At 40.8% G+C, this 22,065-nt stretch overlaps 1 protein-coding gene across 1 annotated transcript in view; it reads left to right on the top strand.

Moving 5' to 3' along the window:
* The window catches only part of LOC120806572 (ephrin-A5b-like), a 77,204-nt gene extending 55,707 nt beyond the window's left edge, over nucleotides 1–21,497 (top strand). The window contains exons 2-5 of the mRNA XM_040157877.1: nucleotides 7,099–7,391; nucleotides 15,870–15,935; nucleotides 16,073–16,153; nucleotides 17,246–21,497. Of these exons, the coding sequence (XP_040013811.1) occupies nucleotides 7,099–7,391; nucleotides 15,870–15,935; nucleotides 16,073–16,153; nucleotides 17,246–17,370 (565 nt within the window). The 3' untranslated portion in view covers nucleotides 17,371–21,497. The remainder of the gene's footprint in view (nucleotides 1–7,098; nucleotides 7,392–15,869; nucleotides 15,936–16,072; nucleotides 16,154–17,245) is intronic.
* Nucleotides 21,498–22,065: the final 568 nt, after the last annotated feature.

The raw sequence follows: 22,065 nt of genomic DNA, 5'->3' as shown, positions 1-22,065 counted from the left end.
TTTAGGTGGGGGCAGCGGGGGAAATGCTAATGTGCATGTGCAGTGATATGCGCAACATGGAAGCAAACCCAGATGCTAGAAAATTGTTTTTGTTCTATACACCAGGCGAGCAATTTTCATTCGAGTGCCTGAGACAGACAGGGCGGGTTTAATGAAAGGAACTATTTAGTTGCATCATTGGAAACGTAGACCTGACTCATACTAGAGACTAAAAGTCAGGAAATCTCAGCCTCCACTGCTTCAATTTTGATGCACTTCACTTGTGAGTCCCTCAAGTTTAAGGAACTATTATACTTAATCACAGGAATAGCCCTTTATATGCAGCTTTTCTTTCAAGGAAATTCCTATTTTCTGTGATACTAAAATAAAATTACAGAGTTCTTTACAAGAACTTCCTTGGAAATGTTTAGCAAATTATGGCCACAAAAAATAAAGTTTTAACTAGAGTGCTTGCGTTTAGACAACATTTAAGATTTGAGAAGATGGGCTTATTTTTTTAAAATGAAAGTAGGAAGAAAGTATGAAAACATCAATACAGTTTACAAACTAAGGTCATTTGGTATCAGCATCAATCCAGCCAGTTTCCAATTTTTCTCACAGTGCGTACTGGCCCACGAGGGACAAAGACAACAGGACCAAATCTGCAAACAGACAGAGATCAGAATATACATGAAGCTTTACATAACACATAACTCTCTGTCTGTCTGTTAGCCTGGCACACAGTGTGTCTGCAGCTGCACTGAAGGACGAGTTAGTGATTGGCACAGTCAGGACCACCAGGATCCATAAGCAGACCGTCAGCTCTCATTCTTCCCGTCTCCGCTTCCTCTCTCGCTCTCTTTCACTCTCTCCAGCCTCTGTTTTATTTTTTAACTATCTGAGGTGCCTTCCCACAAGCAGCAATGTGTTTTCAATCTGAGGCCAATTATTCACCTCCTCTGGTTTTTTTCCCAGCAGGAAAAAAACAGAAACAGAGAACTGTCTTTACTTTATAGGCTCCATTTTTCCCATCTCTCTGCTGTCAACGCCCAGTTCGACTGAGCCCCCTGGCAGACACATTATGTGTTTAAATGCATTCTGTGTGTACGTGTGTTTGCGACTTCATGGACAGATGTGTGTATATAATTAGCCAGCTAAGTAATAATGGCTTTAACCTCCCAGTGGAGAAAAGCCATGAATGATGGTCCAGGTGGAGGGAGTGTGATCGAGCCGTCCCAGCCCCAAGGGCAGTGGGATGGACAGACCCCATCTGGTGACATCACATCACATGACCAAGGCCTGATTCCCCCTTTTTGGCCCCATAAAGAGTTCCCCCTAGAGGTTGTGATCAGGAACCAGAGGTTTTAGTGGTGTGTTCTTTAAAAAATCACTTAGTACACATCGTTTTGTGGGGGAGTAAATTGAGGGATTTCATATAGAAGCAGCATGAGGTCTGTGGTTTGTGTGTTCTCTTGTCTTTCATTGCAGACATTATCACTGTTTGTGTGTGTGTGTGTGTGTGTGTGTGTGTGTGTGTGTGTGTGTGTGTGTGTGTGTGTGTTTGTTTCATGTGTTTCTTTGGGCTGAAAGCATCTCCTCTCTCCTCCCTTTGTGGAGTAGCCCTGGGAAGCTGCCCTTCGTCTGACCCAACTGTGTTCATGAGGAAAACAACAAGAAGGTTGTATCCTCTTTTCCTCCCCCCTTTTACTGTCTCCTACCCTCTTGTTTTGGCTATATGACTCTTGTTCAATTTTTTTCAGTTTCTCTTCTCCTTCCTTTTCCTTACTCTTCTTCTTCACGCTCATCTCTTCTCCTCTTTTTTTCCTCTTTTCTAATCCTCTTTCCCTCTTGTCTTCTTCCCTCTCCCACCCTCTGCTTTCTTCTACCTTCTTGTCTTCTACATTCCTCCTTTCTTCTCCTCTTTTTATTCTCCTTTCTCTCTCCTTTCCTCACTTCTCTTGTACTCTCCTCTTTTCTATTAGTCCCTCTCTTCTCATTGTCTCCATTTTGCTCTCTTGTCGTCTACATTCCCCCCCCATTCCTTTCCCTCACTTTTGGTATCCTCTTTTTGCCCCTCACCTCTCCTCACCTGTCTTCTCCTCCCGTTCTCTTCTTTTTCTCTCCTCTACTTTGTTCTACCATCTCTTCTCCCTTCCAATTGCTCCCATTACATTTTCCTCTTTTTGCTCCTTTTCTCTGCTCCACTCCTCGTCTCCTCTTCTCCTTACCCCCAAATCTTCTACTCCCCCTCTTTTCCCTCATCTTTGCTTCTCCTCTCCTCCTGTTATTCTGTTTTCTATCCTCTTGTTCTGTACTGTCATTAAAAACTTTTACTGTTTGTCCTTCTTTAAGGACTATAAAACTGTAACCAACTAACTAACTGAATTAGTTTTTGCTTTTACTTCCCTCTCTTTACTTCTCCGTTCCTCTGAGGACTATAGCTACCATTGAGGACACTGAGACGTTTTCGGGAATTTTCTGGGAATTTGGGGGGTTAGCAACCTTTTTTTTTTTTTTGCTTTATTTTCCAGTCTTTTTATACTTCGTATATTTACATTTGGCACTTGTGATTCCATTGAAGTAACTGAAAAAGTCAAGCCTGAATATTTGACAGGTGCATCAGAGGAAGGCAGAACTTCAAATAAAACAAAACATCATAAATAAATAATGTAAATATACCAGCAGTAAACAAGACATTTTCTTTTTTAATTCATGCCAACAAAATAAAAACATAAATACATAAAGAATTCACTATTTCCTCACCAATTGTAACTCTTGGCCACATGCAGAAGGCTTTGAAAGAGCATTTAGGCCTTCATGTTGGGTAATAAAACAGTTTATGGTTTCCCAGTAATTCAGAATTTCCTGAAAAGAGCTTTGTAATCTGGAAAATAAAAACAAAGTTCTTTTATAGAGTTTAATGAGTTGTGTTGTATTTCTAAGCACTTGTTGATTGCCAGAGGAAACTTGCAGAAAATAAAATCAAACCACTTATGGAATAAATGAAACATGGAAAATCTAAATGATGAAAAATTTTAGAGAATGGTATGGGTGTTCTCCTGGTTCCTCGCCCCTTTCTTCTACTCGCTCCTTCTTCCCCTCTAAATGCACACGAAACCACCTCTCTTTGCCTGTTTCTCTCCATACTGGCTCTGCAATACCTTACCTGTGCCAGGACAAACACTCCAAATGGGGCTAAAGAAAGCAAACAAGTAGGGGGGGCTTACTGAAAAGAGGGATTATCCATAGACATGGGCTTTGTTAAGAGCTGTAGCTACTGATTCATTGATAAACCCCCTTTAACTGTGAGTAATTCAGCCAATCAGGGATCATTAATGCCCAAGACAAATGGATTTAGGATTTTGGAATTTCTTTTTTTTCCCGTCTGATCTTTCTTTCTCCCTATCAAAACCTTGAAACGAAGATCAGCTTTCACCGCCTCCTGCTGCTCAAAACAATGCTAAAAGAAAAACACAACAGTTGAAATTGCCTCAATCAGCCCTGTGAAGGCTTAATGACTCACAAAATAGCCTTTAACAACTAAGCCGTTTAGAAAAAGCAGATGAATACATCTTGCTAGTCATGAAAATGGCGAAACCCTGATGCTGAAGATATCACGATAAATTAATGAAGGTTTCTCATGCTTCAGTCCAGTCCACAGCAGTTGGGGTGGGGGTGGGATCAGAGTCTCAATGTGGAAGACTTTGGAAGACAGCGAGAGTCAAAGTTTCATCTACCACATCTCGAGTCAGGCTGTGTGTTTATGGCCCTGTATCTTATCAATATTTCATTTCTGACTCTTAAAAACCTCCTTATAGCCTCCATCCGGCAAACATCTGGAGCATGTGTTGGCGCTTCTGCTACTCTCACTGCGCATTTCATCATCTTCTGTAATAAACACCCGCAGTCCCTATTTTAGTTATACACAGCCTCTTTGCTGCACATGTTTGGCCACATGTGACCCTGTTCAGAACTGCCCTCCAAATCCATGTTTAGTGATCTGATCAGATTGATTGCTAGGACTGGGTGTTACAGTCCCTGGCCAGCAAAAAAAAAAATGCATCTAAGACAAGAATAAGAAACTGCCAACACTAAAAACTATATTTGCAGTCAGACAGGGATCCACGTTGTTTCCGGGTCCATCACTAAGTAGGGGCATTTTTAATGATTAATCAACACTGAAAAAACAAACAAAAACAAAACTTAGGACCTGCCTGGGTACATCAGATGCCTCTCCAAGAAGTGTCCTCTGGCTACGGAACTAGTTGTTTCCAATCATGTATTAGTTTAGGTACTTTTTTTTATCCTTCTTGTTTAATTCTGGCTGCCTGATCTTATCTTGATTTTTATTATTTAATAATTTCTCTTGTTATTTTATTTGTGTAGGTTTTGAGATATCGATCTTTGAGATTTTTTCCTACATCCCAATGTTGTGGAGGTGAATGGAATTTTGTATGCGGTATTCAGAGTTTTCAAATTACATTTAAAATTATAGAGCAACTTGTCTTTCTATAAAAAAGTATCCCCATTTATCTGGATAATCCCCAGAAGTGTCAACACTGTTTATAGCAGAGGTTAATGCCAGGAGTGAACATAGTCCTCACTCCAGTCACAATCTGTGATGAATACAAGAATCTGGGTCTAAACAGGGTCATCGTCACTTTCACAAACTTTTTCCCATCTTCTACTACAAAGGCATTAGTTAGAAATTCTTCTTAATCCCGACTAATCTCAGTTGTTCCCCCTGGGTCAGGGTTGATTGACAGCCTCTGACACTTGCAAGGTTGAAGCTAACATTTAAGGCTTAGTACAGACATGGGAGGACAAAGCAGGCTATCCCACAGTGCTTCTGGCTGAGGACATGATACTGTAGAGCCGGTTGACCAGCAGCTCGGAAACTGAGGCTGAGGGAGGCCATGCTGTGCCTGCCTGGAGCCAAAGCGCTCAGCTGGTGCTGGAGGGAAAGAAAAAAAAAAACTGGGAGAGAAAACAAGAGCTTTGGTTTCTCATTTGACCAGACTATAATTAGAGAGAAAAAGATTGGAATATGGCTGACGCTGCCACAAGACACCCACACACCCCGCTATCATGCGCACACACACATCCGCTCATTTGTGGCCCCTGCAAACCCAGTAGGATGGCCACTAATCCTACGGCACATTTACAATCTGTGTAATGACAACTTGATACCCCCAGCAGGCCGTGGCAAGCACACACCTCTCTTTATGCTACTCATGCCTCCCGTAGCCCAAACATGTACGTGTCAGAGGCAACAGCTGCGTCTCAGCCCCTCCCTTCCTGACTCACCTGGCCTCAGATCAGCAAACTGGTATTTCCATTATTTTGGCGAGGAGCAGGACTAGGCGTAATAGCCGATCCGTGGCCAGCGAGGCCTGGCGAAACAACCTGCGGTGCTCCCGCGAGTTCACTCATATCGGATCATCAGCCTGCTGCATGCTCCAAAAAAAGTCTATGGTTCTGTCTCCCCTGACGACCCTCACTATGTCAATGAACAGTGGGGGAGTATTGAAGACATCCGCAGTATGTCAGTGATACTGAACCGCGGGCCATTAGCCACTACATAGACACAACCCTCCGGCTGTCCAAGCCTAATCGGTCTCGGCTAAAAGCCTCCGAAAATGCAACCTTATACAGCGCCTCTGGGAATATGTGTTTCCAATCACTCTTCCCAGGAATAAATACCTGGCATTTTTTGCCGCTGAACCTTTTTCCCCCCTTCTCCTGTCCGCTCGGTTTACAGTAAACACCCGGCAGAAAACCTTGGGGCTGTTTCAAGGCCATGCTTGAGAACAGGCCCTCGTTTCCCAGACTCAGAGATTCCACAAGGGGCTCCTACATCAAGCTGTCATATTGGGCTAATGAAAATCTCATTCTACAGAGGGATCCTCTTAAAGCTGCTAAAGGCACATGCTAAACAGGGGATTAGCAGTGTAACACTAGGGGACTTCAATTTCAGCACCAGCATAAGTCCTCACTACTGAACGCCAACATTGATATATGGCTTAGGACTGACTTGCATGTGTCGTAAGAGGTTTCTTCTGGGGCGGTTGTGTTGCACGGGGATTCAGCTGAGTCTCTCAAGAGGCTCAGGATGATCGAGACTGACATGATGAGATCCTGTAAACAAAACCAGAAGACCTATAGCCTGAATGTGTCTTCTACAGTGTGGCCTCAGTTTGCGAGTGCATATGGTGAATTTTTCGCTAAGATACCCAAAGTTGTCATCAGGTTTTGGAGTACTCATAACCCTGTGGAGAAGGCATCTTCAGGGAGCACGATGGCGAGAGACTCCCCAGACAAATCAATGTGAAACTGTCTGCACACTGAAACAGCTGCTACTGATGTGCCGCTGAGCAAAGCACTGCTTCGGGGTATCTGAATGTTAAATGTGTACAAACCACAGAGGAGGCCGCCGCGGAGAGGGCATGCATGCTCAGCGTATTTTCAGTGGATGAATAAATCATTAGAAAGGTCAAGATGAGCGGTCACATGATCTTGTACGATGCCATTGTGGGAATTTTTCTTGCATGCAAACATGATGAATAATCACCTTAACAGATAACAGGTTAATCACGTTAGTATTATTGCTGACACACACAAAAACAGCCCTCACTGTGGTTTATGAACACAACTAATTCCAGTCATGTAAGCATAAGTGGTCACATTCTTCTTTGGTGTAAATGAAGAACACGATTTTATGAATATATCGTTCAGAGCTGTAGACCTGAAGTTTGGATTCAAGTCAGACTTAACGCTGTACTGTCAAACAATGGAATAGTGTGAAACCGCTCATAGGAATATGTATTGCATCAGCCTCATGCTTGTGTGTAAGACATTGACAGGCAGAATATTTAATTATAAGGCCTGTACATTGAAGTAACTTGGTCTCTCAGTGTAACAAAATGTCTCAAAACAGCTTTAAAAGCAAAACGTTCAAGAGCCATTTTAATAGTCAGCATTCACAGACCTGAAAACTTGAGCTTTGGCCCAAAACACTTAAAAACAGCTCTGGTATTTTTACACTGAGTCATTGTTTTCTGCACAAACCGCGCTGGATATGTTCACATTTCCCTCTTCTTCTCTCTCCGTCTACTCCAGGTTTTACCGGGGTGATTACCACATTGATGTCTGCATCAACGACTACCTTGACGTCTACTGCCCGCACTACATTGGCCCGGTCTCTGACGAGCGGGCTGAGCGCTACGTCCTCTACATGGTGAACTACGATGGCTACAGCTCCTGTGACCACACTGCCAAGGGTTTCAAACGTTGGGAGTGCAACAGGCCTCTGTCACCAAACGGACCGCTCAAGTTCTCTGAGAAGTTCCAGCTCTTTACTCCCTTCTCCTTAGGCTTTGAGTTTCGTCCTGGCAGAGAGTATTATTATATCTGTGAGTATGAACTTATCTCCCTGTATTACTTACAGAATTTATTTACTTCTTTGATAACAACTGAAATGTGTCGATAGTGCATATAGAGCAACGGCTTCAATGTTTGGTCAGATTTGTAATTTTTTGACTTTTTTTTAATCAGATAATTCCTGATTCAACTTGAAATTTTGCTTATTTTTGATCTTTTGATTCAGGCAAAAGTCTTGTATGGCTGCTTGTGTTTATATATAACATTTATCACTTGATAACTGTTTTTTTTTTTGTTAACTGAAAAAATACTTTTGTAGAACTATTTACATTTCTGAAGATAAGGCAACCAAAAACTGATATCAGTTTGGTATCAGTACTGAAGCTCAGGTATTATATCAGGAATATTAAGAGGGATTCACAACGATACCAAGCTCTATCTGGGACTTAAATTAGAAGATCGATATCAGTTTCAACTTGGACTCATACAAAAGGACAGTAGCAATGTTCGGGTTTTGTTTTGCAAGTCCTTGGAAAGAGGGCCAAGCCAAAACACGAGCCAGAGTGAGCAAAACATCTCTACTGTCAAGGTCTTGCCTGAAGCATCTTTTGTTGCTGACTGGCTGAGCTCAGCTTTCTCCTCCTCATGAGAGGACTTGGGAAAACAAGCAGATGGGAAGTCATGTTTTCATAAGTGAAGTCAGTACCCTGCAGGAGCAGAAGAGCGAAACTGACTGAGACACAGTGATGGCTGGTCACTGATTTAACCTTTTGAACAATGATATCCCCTTTAAAGCAGCTTTAAAGTTAGGGAACAAAACTCTTTATGACAGATTTGATTAATTTCTTCTTCTCAAATGAAGATCTGTAGGACCGTAATGACTGACACAGGCAGGTTTAAGACCACAAGGAACATTTTCTATGATTAAGTAGTTAGGTAGTTAATTGATCCTCTTTACACATCTTCTAACACTTTTGTCTTTGCCTCACTGACCTTGGACTGTGTGCCAATTGAGCATCTAGAATCACAAGATCATCATAATTGTCCTCATGCAAGATGAACCATATCTAAATCTGTATTTTTGTTGTAGTATTTTGTATTGTGATGTATTACCCTTCTCTAGATGTTTCTGTTGGATCGCTGCATTGACGGGCTGCTATAGGCTCTTTTGCATAATATGTGCCCCTTAGGGAGATTGTGGTCTACTGTTAGCCTTGCCAGAGAATTGTTGAGGCTGTTATAATTCGAAAAGAAAAATTCATAGATTGCTTACTTCTGCCTCATTCGTTTAGTTGGCCCTGAATGATGTGACCATACGAACTATCTCTTGCTGACTCAGATTCATGACTCATCCATCAGATTGTTGTTAACCAAAGACACTTTTATATTTCTCCTCCGAGAACATGGGATCTGGGCACTGTATGAAATAACAAAAGACAAAGACAGTTCAGGGAACATATCTTGACCTAGTAGTCGGAACATTTAACACCATAACAATATTTGTCCTCATTGTATGGAGATGTGTAGTTGGAAAGAAGAACTGCTTCAGGAAGTATTTTTTACCACTAAAATGCGATGTGAAAGTTTTCATTTAATGATATCCTCAACGTTCCTCATTCCTCGGCACTGGAGTCACCTGGAGAATGTAACAATACTATAAGTTTATGTTGTGGCCATCAGCTTTAAATACTTCAGTTTCATTTTTGAGAAGTCATAAGTTTGGTATGATGAACGCTCTAAGTACTACAGTACCCACCACACACCACAGTTGCTGAATTAATCTAAAACTGACTCAGAATCTGAAAGCGAACTGGTTTAAAGCAGCATTAATAGACTTTTGGCCATTTTGGGTGGAGGCAGAACAAGCTAAGACCACAACATTGACATATTTTAACCTTATATGATAATATGTAGAATCCAGCAGACACAGAGCACCGTTAGCATTCATTTGGAGTTGTGTTTCTGGCCACCTGTAAAATGTAAGTCCAATATTCTCTCTCCTTTTACCTCTGCTTTGGTCTCCAAAACGTCCTGGGGGAAATATATGGTTGTACATGCTAAGAAACATGTATTCAGTTCAGCTTCGCGTGTCTTTAAATCAAAGAACGGGATGTTTTATAATGCAGCTGCTTATATTTCGTACTAGAGTTTGATGTCCATCCAAGCCTTGAGGTGCTGCACCTCTCACACACAGAAACTGGGCTCACTTCTCGAGTCTCCCATGTCAGTTTTCTTTATTTTAAGGGAATGCCTATTTCATCATTTCTTCACTCATCTATTGAAGACTTCCGAATCTTCCTTGGAATGTTAAAATGTATGTTGATGCAGCAAGAAAAAAAGTAATGATAAACATATTTTTCCAGATGGATCCTTGTTTTCCTTCCCGTCGGCATCATCCAGATCCAGAAACTTTGGCTGCATTACAGTAAACTACTGTTTGTTTTATCAGCTGCTGGTATCGGTGTCAAATTGCGTGTTAACAGTGTCTTGCTCTAAAAGAGCCTTACAATAGCTGATAGTTAATACCTGTGTTGTACATATAATATGGTTTGGGAATCTGTTAAGTGGTCATGTAAATGACATAGAAGGGGGGTTCATGTCTGCTTGTCTCAGTGAAGACAGACACTCCTTTGTCCTCCTCCGTGGTGATTGTCATTCGCCCCAGGCAGGGGGGGAAATAGGAGGCAGGGCCACGTCAAATACATGACACCTGCAGTTGGCTACAGGCCTGCCCGTCTGGCAGACAGACAGACACCCGGGGGAAAACCTGGTGTGGGATCAGTATTGCGGCTGGTCCTAGAAGGTCAAAGGTCACCAAGATGACGACGAGGTCTGTGCTCAAAGTTTCCTGTGGCCTCGGAGGGCGGCATGTTTTTCTTATAAAGCTGCAGTGGAGTGGGGGAAGCCTGATCCTAATCTCAGGGGATAGAAATCCAATTTTCAGAGGAGACAGTTGAGAGTCTGGCTCTCCCCGTGTGAGAGGGATGACTGTCTCCCTGTAAAGCCCTCGCGCTTCAAACGCCTGGGTCCCGCTCCGTACAGCCAGTGCAGATCTACATCAATAATGACATGAACCCCGCCAGCGCAGTGCTCCGGCAGTTTCCCTTTTGCTTCTCACAGCTGAAGCAAAGACAAAGGGCTTTGTTCCCCAAGATAAACCGCTCATCACAAGAAAAACTGATCCTACAGTATTTATAACAGAATCCGTCTAATTCACCTCACAGTTACACTAAAGCCTGGCCTTACACGCCATCCCAGCCTGTTAAGTGACATGTCTTCCTGGTGCTGAATGCATGATCGCAACAATCACGGGTCCAGCAGTACTCGACTGAATGTGTATAGTGACTCTGAGTGTGTGACCGGAAGGTTTACCATCGCCCCGTCATCATGGTGTGGCGGAGCCCAGGTGACCTGACTAATGCTGGAGTCTAAAGTTGCAGGCAGAGCTGGAGTTACAGTCATGGTGAAGCCCGGCTCTCTCGCTCGAGGATAGAAAACCCAGACTCTGACCTCAGTGGCAGACATGAGAGAAAGGAAGAGAGATAGTTGGATAATTGTCTGTGTGTGTTGGAATCTGTGCAGGGATCATGGTAAAGAGAGAGAGCAATGTGAATGAAGAAGGATGAGATTGAGAAATAGTTGAAGAACACAGAAAGAAAGAAGAAAAGATTCTGCAACAGCTGCAGCTAGAAAATTTTATTAACAAACAAGACAGTGTTTAGAAGGATGAAGGATCTTCATAGTGTCTAAAATGCATCTCTTGTAGGAGAGGTCACATGACCAGCAATCCCAAATAACCAAAATGTACCAAAAAAAATACACATTAGAGAACATGCGCTACTTTCAGTCTCCAAATCAAACAAATAGCAAATCAAAGTAGATTATTACAGAGAGATAATACATGACAAGGTCTGCTGATATGTGACACCTCAGGCTGTTTTATCATGCTTGGTCACTTACCAAAGGAAAACAAGCGCAGCTGTGTTTTATTCTTCTGGAGGGTGAGTTTTTTGTTTTTTGATTTTTACTTTTTTTTTTTTTTTTTTTTACATTTTTAAAGTAGTTTTACACTTAATTTCATCTTTTGATATCTAAAAAACAGTTGCAGCTACTGTAACTGTTCCTGCTAGTGCAGTATATCCTTTTGTGAGTCTCAGAGCATGGTTGCTTCTTTCTCCTTCCTACTTTTGATTGGCCAAGAGATTTGCCTGCTGCACCTACATAGAGTCTGGACTCTGCACTTCTGGCAAATTGTAATTCCACTGATTTTTCAACAAACGTCCAGATATAGCTCCATCTCTACTTGGTGTAAAGAATTAGATATGAATGAAAGACATCATATCATCTGCAAATCATTTTGGTTTTCTCAGCTAGTTTCAGGTGTTAGGATTAATAAGGTATTCAGAAAAATAACGAGAACAGCCTGTTTGTGATAGTTGCTGATGACTGTGATTTCAATGTTTTGCCATCCAAGATATGTAGTTAGTTTAAACCGTATCTGTTTCAGCAGGGAGTTAACAGATGTCATCAGTGAGATGGGGGCAGAAAATAACCCAAAATGACCGAGGGCTTATGAGGATTTCAACCAGCAAAGTTGTTTTTGTGCCTAAAACTGCACAAATCACAAAACTAATGAGTGGAAAATGTTCATTATCCCACCAAAGAAATCTGCCTTTTAGCTCAGAGAGCAGAATTAGCTGTTAACTCCAGCGACCAGGTCAGAGCCATAGATTTTATGAAGGCGGTGGGTGGTTTTACACTGACACTGGAGGAATAAACACCAGTTTTAAGGTCAGACAGCTCACACTGCTACTGTGTGTTTAAGGCGGTTTAATGAATCCTGCTAAGGCTTGAAAACAGGCGCGCAGAATCTCTTTTCATGATCCTGTGTGGCTGATCAGTAATACTGATTGAATCCTGTACTGACACAGTTTGTCAGGAGTGCCGCTTTGCCTGGTTACACTGCAGTCATCTCTAAAATGAGTTTGTGTATTAATGTAATACATCTTGCATTTATCCAGTGACTGGTATATTCTGAGGAAATATACTTGCTATTGTACACGCTAATGTAACAACATGACAGCATTCATTTTTTCAATGCTAACTTTGTGCTTTTGAGTTTAACCCGCTGCTGTCAGTTGATGTTTTTGGTCACACGCAGGTCATTTCTCTCAACCTCTGGAGCTCACTTTATAGCTTTTGTATAGCTTTGATTAGCATTATCATTGGAATAAGCATCAAGTTACCTCCCAGAGTGGACAAATGTTTATCAAAGGGGGCATGTGTGTCATAAAAATTCACCTCTAAACTGTAATTACAATGGTTTCGAAGAAGCTGCTTTATTTCTACATAGTGAAGATTTAAGTTGCTATGACATTGTGGAAACGTTTTTTCTACCCCAGAGCAGCGCTGCATCCCCTTGTTTGTAAATGGCAAATCTGTCTATTGGCAATGTAGTGTGAAGCATACGCATCATTGCTGTGTCTACCTGCATCTTTGCATTCTTCGTCACTGATTTAGGGACTGGCAAAAAAACAACAACAAAGCAAGAGTAAAAAATCTATTCTAAAATAGGTATAAAAATTTAAATCTGGACAGCTATCTGGGTTAGTGCTGTGTGTGTGTGAAATGATAAACTGATCAAACAGTGAAAAATTTATCAACAATTTTGATACTTTTGAAGTCATTTATCAAGTCAAAATGCTAAACTTTTGTTAGTTCCAGTTTCTGAAATGTGAGAATTTGCTTGTTGTCTCTGTTTTATATGATTGTAACTTGAATATTTTTGGGTTTGACAAAATGAGCCATTTGAAGACATCTCCTTAGACTTTAGGGACATTTTTTGAAACCTTCTGACCTTTCATAGATAAATGATTATTCGTTTAATCAAGAAATCATCAGGAGATCATTTGATAACCAAAATACTGGTCAGTTGCTGCCGTAATCCAAATAATTTCATAACATTGATAAAATGTTGTAGATGGGAGTTCTGGACAATTGTTACTCTCTTTTTCCCTGTGATATGTTTTGATATAGCTGCCCCTAAAGGCATTTGTGCAAGAGTGCAGAAGTACACTTTTTAATGGAGTCAAAACAGTTAGAGAGATAACGACAGCCAAGGAAACAGAGACAGGAGGAGCATGACAGACATAAAGAGAGATAAAGAGAGTTTTGGCAAGAGGAGTTGAGAGACAGAAACTGAGACAGTGAGTTCTCCCGTCTGTTCTAGCCACCTTCGGGGTGTGAGGTAAGTTACTTGATACCCGCTGACATAGACAGAAGCAGCATGATTGACACCGTTTCTCTCTCGTTTATTTCCTCCCTCTGCTGCTTCACTTCCAGTATTCCTCTCATGGAGGAGTTTTAAAGACGATTTTTAACCTCTCTCACTGCGTCACGGCATCTGATAAAGAGCCTTTTGAAATAAGAGTCCGAGTCATTTGCGACAGTGGAAACACTGACATGGTTTTTACTTTTATCTTGAATTCATCGCCGGGCCAGAAGCCATCACACAGAGCGTCTGGGTGAAGGGATAGAGGAGTGTCTGTGGACCAGCTCTGGGAACGTCTGTGCACAGATGCACATACGCAGGAAACCACAACTACATACTGTACATGCACGTATACATACCCAACACAGGGTCATGAATATCCAAGCACACTCATGATTGTGTGTGTGTTTGAATGTAGAGGAGTTTGAGAGACTTGCCAGGCAGCAGGAAAGGTCAGAGTATCGATGCACATGAGGAAAAGGGTTAGAGAAACTCTTTTGTGTGATGAAGACGAGGCCAGACTAAACATGAAAATATTCTTTTCAAAAATGAAGACAAGTTGAAGTCGTTCTTCATAGCTGGAGACACCCTCTGCACTCTTCGCTACTTGGTCCCTAATTAGTTTTGTTAGCTCTGCAAAACAATCGCAGCAACTCATATAATGTTTTTTAGTCTTTGCCTTTCACAATCAGGAAACAGAGGAAAAGAGATTTTGTAGGTGAGCACAACAGCATGCCACGCATCTGCAGAAATGACTGGCCAGATTAGACATGGAAATATGAGAGTGGCACCGAGTTGTATCAAATCATAAAACATGGAGCAGAAACACTTTTACATCAGGATGAGAGGGAAGTTCAGACAGCGAAATAGAGCCCTTCATACCGTATTCAAAGGAGGTAAGTGTGGAATACCTCTGATGAAGAAACAATCAACCTTGTCAGATGATTCGATTCTGCACCTGAGCTGATGTTTATGAATGAAGGTGGATTTCAGAGAGACAAGAGGTCTCAGGTGAAGTGAACGCGCAAAGAGAATGTTGACTGGGTTTGTAGAAAGGACCAGAAAACTTATCCTGTAATCAAGCTACATGATTTTTGTCTTTCGAGCTGCAGATCAGGCCACGACCACGACTTGGCCTAGAGACACGAGAAACTGTGATCGGTCGAGGTTTAATCTGTAGTGTGCATTATGTACAGCACATGTACAGTTAAACAGAAAGGAGGCGCTGGTACCGACTTCCCTGTTCCACCTGACAACGGCAGCTTCATTCCTCTTTTTTTCCACCATGTTTGCAGTTGTGCACAGAAGAGCCCTATGTGCTCCTATTGGTCAACGTCACAAAACATGTCAGAGAAGGTGTCAAATTAGGCAGAGGAAGAAAGAAGGTATTTTTTTGAGGTGAAATGTCCAAGATGCTGCGTCAGTTGTCTTCTCTGATCATTTTTGTTACCAGTAGCCCTGACCTGGTTCCCGGGGCCATTACTGGGCTGATATTGTGTAATACGATCTTGGAATTAGCTACAGTCAGATAAAGTTTTAATACAAACAAACTAATGATATACTGAATAAACTAACTTTTTACAGAAGCAATTTTATCATTTTACAAAACAAGCCAAACTTCTCAAATATTCAGTGTTTCCTAAACACTGAATATTTGAGATGTGTCATTCTCAAGTGTTGTTTAAACACAAGCATCCGTACAAGAACTTGGCAAAATGAAGTATAAAATTGGCAAAATTTAGATTTCAATCCGGAGCTATTCAATAAAAGGATATGTGAACAAGATGCAAGTCTGACCATGCATTTGTTATCACCAGGAAAGTACTGAGGTTTGATACCCTGGCCAACATCTTGAAAGTGATGTTGAATAAGGGAAGATTTATGAAGCTAAAACCACAAAGTACTATGTAGTAAGACTACATTCTGCCTAACAGCTTAATATTTCCAGTGACCAGGAATCTTTGTTGTAAGTGCTGCACATTTTTTTGATTAAAGCTGATAAGGTGCAATGCTGAAAATGTGGAAGTGAAGTCAATTTTGTCAGATTAAAATGTTACAGTGCAGTAAAAGGTTTTTGTTTCTAACAATGGTTGGAAATCACCATGATCTCACATTGAAATGGTGCCAGTCATTTCAGTCTATAATCATGCAGCCCTAGATTAGATTACTTTTGAAATGGAAAAGTGTAGGTGACGAGTTTAACATGTTTTGTTCTTAACACTGCTTGGTGTCTCCACAGCCTCTATCACTGACGACAAGGGCAGAAGGAGCTGCCTTCGACTCAAAGTCTTCGTCAGGCCCCAAAGTGAGTCACAGATTGTTGTGTCTACTCTTACCAGTTTTCTATGCAGTTGTTCAGCAGCCTCTGATCAGGCTGTGGACGAGTGACGATTGACTTCTCTAATCTTCACATCTCCTCTCTCCTCTTTTGTTTTTCAAAAGACAATTGTGTGAAAAACTCTGGGAGCGTGCAGGAAGGGGTCGATTTTGACGACAACAGTCACAACTCCCTAGAACCCAGAGGTTGGTGGGAATATACAGTAAATGATGTTTTTGTGTGTGTGGGTTTGAGATAGAATTGAAATGTCCAATAACTGTTACGTCTGCTGATAAAGTTTCTTTTCATTTTCTTTGGAATTTTCTTTCATTTTTGGCATCACGATTGAAGGATACTTTTTAAGGAGAGTTTAAGAATTGGAGAATCAAATAATGAAAAATTGGGAAGAAAGAATGTCATGAGCTGTCCCAATTCTATACCACATACTAGATCTAATGAGGTTTTGAGTGAAAAAGTGAAAAAAATATTAAGTATACAAAAAAAAGTCAGTATGCAGACTAAATGCTGACTTTTAACTGAGCTGTTTACAGAGACTATGGCTATTATTATACTAAAACTGAATATTTTGTATATAGTACATTCTATAAGCTCTAATGGAAGTGTACTTGGGCCTGACTACTGCTAACTGGAGCTGCATCTCAGCACTAAATTGGCCAGAGCTGTCTCACATTTGGTCACCAGTGCAAGTCCAGGGCTTAGTCATAATCACCTGATTAACCGGATAATCATTCTGTCGCCAGTGTGTGTCAACATTTTTATTTCGAAATGGTTTTTGTTTGTAGGACAGCTAACCTGGCCTCTGTCCAAATGCAAAAGAGTTCTGCCTCCCATCACCTCTAAAGTTCTCCAATTTACCTGAAACTAGATTATTTTAGGGCCCTGGGTTTGGATGCATTATCTGAATATGTGAAGGGGGCGTGTTAACCCTAATACTAGGTGTTGTATTGCTCTTTAATGCCCTTTTCATTTCAGTTTGTACTCCACTTTAGTGGTGCGTTTGCCCAACCAAAGTATTCAGTAGTTATTCAATTGACCACAAACCAACGGACACATGATTATTATAGAGGTCTGGGGCCTGGGGGCAGTTGCAGGCTTGTTGTACATCTTTGTATGTGTTTGCTTGTGCTCATTTATTCCTATGTATGACAAACAGTCCTCCTCACAGTATCTGATTTCCTCATTGTTTTAACACAGAGAGGAAACAAAACCATCACTTCATTTCATGTGTCAGCTGTTTTGCCTGTTAGTGACCAACATTTTCATCTCTTCCCCTTCAGACGGCATCGGCCACGAGTCACCAGAGCCAGCTCGAAGGGATGTGAATTCTGTTGGTCGGTGCCAGACTTCAGTCCTCCTGCTCAGCTCCGCCCTCATACTCCTGGCTGCCATCTTGTCTTTATAGCGCCTATAGTCTGAGGAATCCCCCCAAGAATGGACTGTCCTGATTGGACCACAGGCCGGCCTACCCTTCAACCCCTCCCCTGAAGGAGCACTTTTAAAAAAAAAAAAAAAACACTGACAAACTCTCTCAGTGAAAAGAGAGAGAAAGGGACTTCAATGCTGAAGCCTTTGTTGTTTGACTTTGACTTTGAAAAATGCCAACTAGTGTGATTCTTGACTTTTCTGGTGGGTGCTGATACTCGAGGCACCCCAAGGTGAAAGAGTCTCTTACCTGTTCGCCTTGCTACTGTTCACAGTATGCAGATATAACACATTTATTTGTGTTGAAGAGAAGCACACATACTTGCTTTTAAACATATACAAACATTGAACACAAACTACACAATCAGTACACTCTTAAGCTTGAATGGCAAAGAAGCACAGCAGGATCCCTCAAAAGTTTACATACTTTCAACATTGTGTGTTCAGGAACATCACGTAACACCCCTGACATGTAACATGATTAATTCTCACGTGAAAGTGGAAAAGGTTTCAAAGAAGATCTGGGAGCGACACATCAGATCACAAGCCAACGCAAAGGAAAAACAAGAAGGATGTTGTTGCTAGGAGACTGTTGCCAAGGGCAAATGGAGTTACAGGACAGGCCTTTGATGACTTAACCTTCCTCTCAGGTTAAAAAGGATGCATGGTCTCAGACTGTGGAGGACCCTTGTAAAGAGTAAAAACAAGAAAATTTAAAGAAGCACTCTTCTTTTAGTGTTTGGATAGGGGCGATTTAATGATTGATTAATGTATTTGTTTTTTAATAAATCACGTAATTCAATTGTAGCAGCCAACACGGGTGTACAGTAAAATATTTGAAGGGAGCCTAGAAGTCAACATGGTATTTTGCAAGGCGACATGTATTTTCCTATTTATTGTGAAGTCCTCGTGCTTTTTTCTGTTCTGGTTTAGTCTGTAGGTACAGTAGAAAGGCAATAAAAAACTACACTTACCCATTAAAGTTACTCCATATTACACACAGTTCATCTGATACAATCAACAACAAACAAAAACACTGAGTATAGATTATGTATCTGTTTGGATCGATTGCTGAGGATGGTTTTTAATTGTTTTTTAACGAAGTCCAGGAAGAAAAAAAAGTCTGATGTGCTATCAGGACGTAGAAATCGTAGAATATTTGTGTTTTGAATCTGTCATTAACGAATGTCACAAATGTAGTTTTACTATTACACTATTGCTTTTGTGAATCACTGTCATACACGACTATTGTATATAGAGAAAAAGATTCCTACAAAGTTCAGGGATGTGTCCATGCTTAACATGAGGTAAAAAAAAAAAAGAATGATTATAGTCTTTTTTTTTCTTATCTTTTTTTTTAATCGAGGGGGTTACTCTTCCTTGAATAAAGCAGCACAAGTTTTCTGTGGCTAAAGATGTTTCCGTGAGACAGTGACCAAGTTATAGAGGAGGTGGTAGTAGTGTGTATGTGGGGGTCCGGGGTTACGTGTGATGTCTTTGATGTCGTGTAAAGTGGCATCTGTACAGAAAATACACCAGGGGCACCCTCGCACCGGTTATTTCTGGAATGAAAAATCGACCATCAGGAGAGCTGGAATAAACAGAGCGAGGTGTCCTGTTATCTCTGGGGCAAACTGAAACTCTACCACCAGTAGACCTTAGAGAGGGAAAGAGAGGGAGAGTGAGATATGAAGCTTTGTGAGGCTCCTGCTGAGATCAATACACGTGGTCTTCTTCTTCTTTCTTTTAATTTTTTGTGTAAGCAAATACATGCGGTAAACATATCCTCCCCACCCGTCAATTGCAGCAACACTGTTACCTTCACATGCACTCTTTGCCAAATGAAACCACAGCCTTGCCAGTTTTACAGCTGAAATAGAAGCTCTGTAGTACCTGCTTGTTTGGTAGAGTGCAAAGGAGTATAGGACCACTTTTGGGCGGAAAAAACACCTCAGATCGAGATTAAAGTCATCATTTGATATAAAAACCATAATGAGAAGAGTCAGAATTTTGAAAAGCAAATATATTAGCAGAATAAATTTGAATTTTACAAGAAAAGTAATAATATAAGGAGAATAAAACAACGCTGTAATGAGAAAGCCTTAATACTTTGGCAGTAAAGTTGTAATTTTACAAGAAAAATAATGATGATGTGCGAGAATAAAAATTGAATTTTAGAACAAAGTCTAAAGTATAACATCATAAATTTAAGAAAAAAATCACATTATTACAAAAGTCAAGTTGTACTTTTACGATAATAAGTCAAAATATTATAAGTATATAGCTGTAATTTCATGTAAAATAGTAGGTATACAAGATAAAAAATTAATTTTCTAAGCAAACATCAGATTTTTAATTCCCTTAACAGTGGCCCTAATACTTTGTCACAGTAGCGAGACTGCTCGGTGTCAGGGAGGTCAAGCCCGAACTACTGAACATAAAACTCTGGTGATGTCATCCAGATGTCATTAGGGACAGTTTTTCAGACTTTTGACATTTTCACGGGCTGAATTCTACTCTCCGTGACGCAAACTGATGAGTTAACTCAGTGGAGCGCCCCTTTGAATAGTAACTCACGCTCTCAGTTCACAAATAATTCGACAAGTTTGTGTTGATATTTCTCTCGTTCAGATTTGCAGCATTATTACCTTCACCTCTCGAAATCCTCCTCAATACCAACCTTGTATCACATGATCCCAGACTTTTATTTGCTCTGTTTCACAGATAAATACCTAAGGAGCCTTCTCGTATCTCAGTATGAAATCTGTATAAACATGTCATTAAATCTTAGCTGAGAATGCTGGGGAGATTTAAAAAAAAAAAAAAAAAAGGCGATTACACTCTTAGCTTGAGGAAATTTTGTCCCACAAGTTAATAATTGGAGCATGTTGAGGGTGAGAATTGCTTAGTTTTGGAATAATTTTTCATTTGAGGGCACAAATTACTACTTTATCAAAAAGCTTTTCCTCCTGACACCTCTCAGCCTTCATTAATTTTTGTCTGGCCAACGATAAAAGTCCACTGTCACTGAACTCATTGCCTCTATCCACGCCACAATGAGAAAAACCAGTCAGTAAGTTTTGTGGATACTATGTATCCAACAATTAGCCTGTTGTAACATACAGTGTAAGATACCTTCTCTTTTTTTTTTCCAACACCTCTTTTTTAGGGCGATTTAACTGACACATTAATGTTCTTAGCAAGAAAGAAAAGTCAATGTTTGATATTAAGACAACGCTTTATTTCATTTTATATGTCTTTTATATGAAATAGAAAAAAAACAGGATCGACATTGCACCCATTATGGGTAAATGTGTCGAACATGCAGTGTGGTTGGGTTACAATCATGGATCAAAGAGCCTGAAGAAAAGAACAGATGGATCTCCAAGAGCTTGAAAATCTATTTTCCCTCCTCTAAAAAAAAAAACAACTGCCTTTGTTCATTGTATTGTTGCATCCAAAGTGTCTTCAAGGTGCAGTCTGATCTTTGTTTCCATGGTCTCTCGCTAATCTTCACCTCCAGCTGTTTCCAAGCCAAGCTGCGGTTAAGTTTGCCGTGACGATGTTGCAGGATTTAGGAAATGCGATTGACTTTTACTGGTGTTGAAACTTGATTTTTTTGTCCATGGCAGCAGGAGATAGGCTGTTTCCACATCAAATTTTGATGTCTCATGTTTTTTGAACAAACTGTGCTACGAAGAGGGTGGGTAATGTGTTCTAAGGACTTCTAATTCACCTGATTTTGGTACCCTGTAGCCTGAAGCTAACAGCACTGTGTCCCTGGCTTGCAGCATCTGTTCTCTCCATCGTCTGTATCCTAAAAAAGGATGTGTGCTTTTGTCTGTGCATCTAGCATTGGGAACGTTTTGTTACTTTAGCCACAGCTGTGTTTTTTTCCCAACGAAGACGTGGATGTGCCACAAAACTGCACATTTCTTTTAACATTGTAGTAACTGTACCTTGTGCCTATATGAGCCCCATCCTCTCCTGTACTCATCTAAACTATTCTACTGTCTGTTTCCTGCTCAGTTCCTCACTAGACTTTTCTACAAAAAGACTATTTCTTTGTAAATACACGTGTTGGAGCAGCTATGACTAACTAAAACAAACAACAAAAAAGATTGAATAAATATTTCTTTGTCGTTGTAATTATTGTGTCTGATTTGTTTTATTAATAGTTATGAGTGAAATGAGTGACAGTTTATGAAATGGAAAGGACATCAAAAAGGCGTGAAGGCTTCGTCGGAGCAGCTCGAGTGAGCGCTGGATGTTTGTCTTGGTTGTCACTCGATGCATAATCACACAGGCTGAGTCTGGGGGAAGTGGGTGAACAGCTGTTTCTTTATAATCTGGAGGTAATTCACAGGCTGAAAAAACAAAAACAGAAAAAGCTTCAATTAATCTTGCGGGAATGTGCAGCGCTTCAAGGAGCTCTGCCAAGAAAACTCCGTCTCACACGCTCTTTTGCTCCTCTGCCTCTCCTGCTGTCTGCTTCAATTTCTCACTTTTTGTCTTCCTCAGACTTTCTCTTCCTTCCTCTGTCTCTCCGGTGACTTTGCCAGCCTGATGCAAAAACTTTAAGATGTCACATTGTAGCATTTAGACCGTGTTGTCACAGACATGCTGGGAAATTTTCAAAAAAGGTTCAGGAACACACTGTTCTTTGGACAAATGT

Source organism: Xiphias gladius, chromosome 20 (assembly GCF_016859285.1).
Source record: "Xiphias gladius isolate SHS-SW01 ecotype Sanya breed wild chromosome 20, ASM1685928v1, whole genome shotgun sequence".
In the NCBI taxonomy this organism is placed as follows: domain Eukaryota; kingdom Metazoa; phylum Chordata; class Actinopteri; order Istiophoriformes; family Xiphiidae; genus Xiphias; species Xiphias gladius.
The sequence above is the reverse complement of the archived record's forward strand: the minus strand, read 5'-3'. Positions and strand labels throughout refer to the sequence as shown.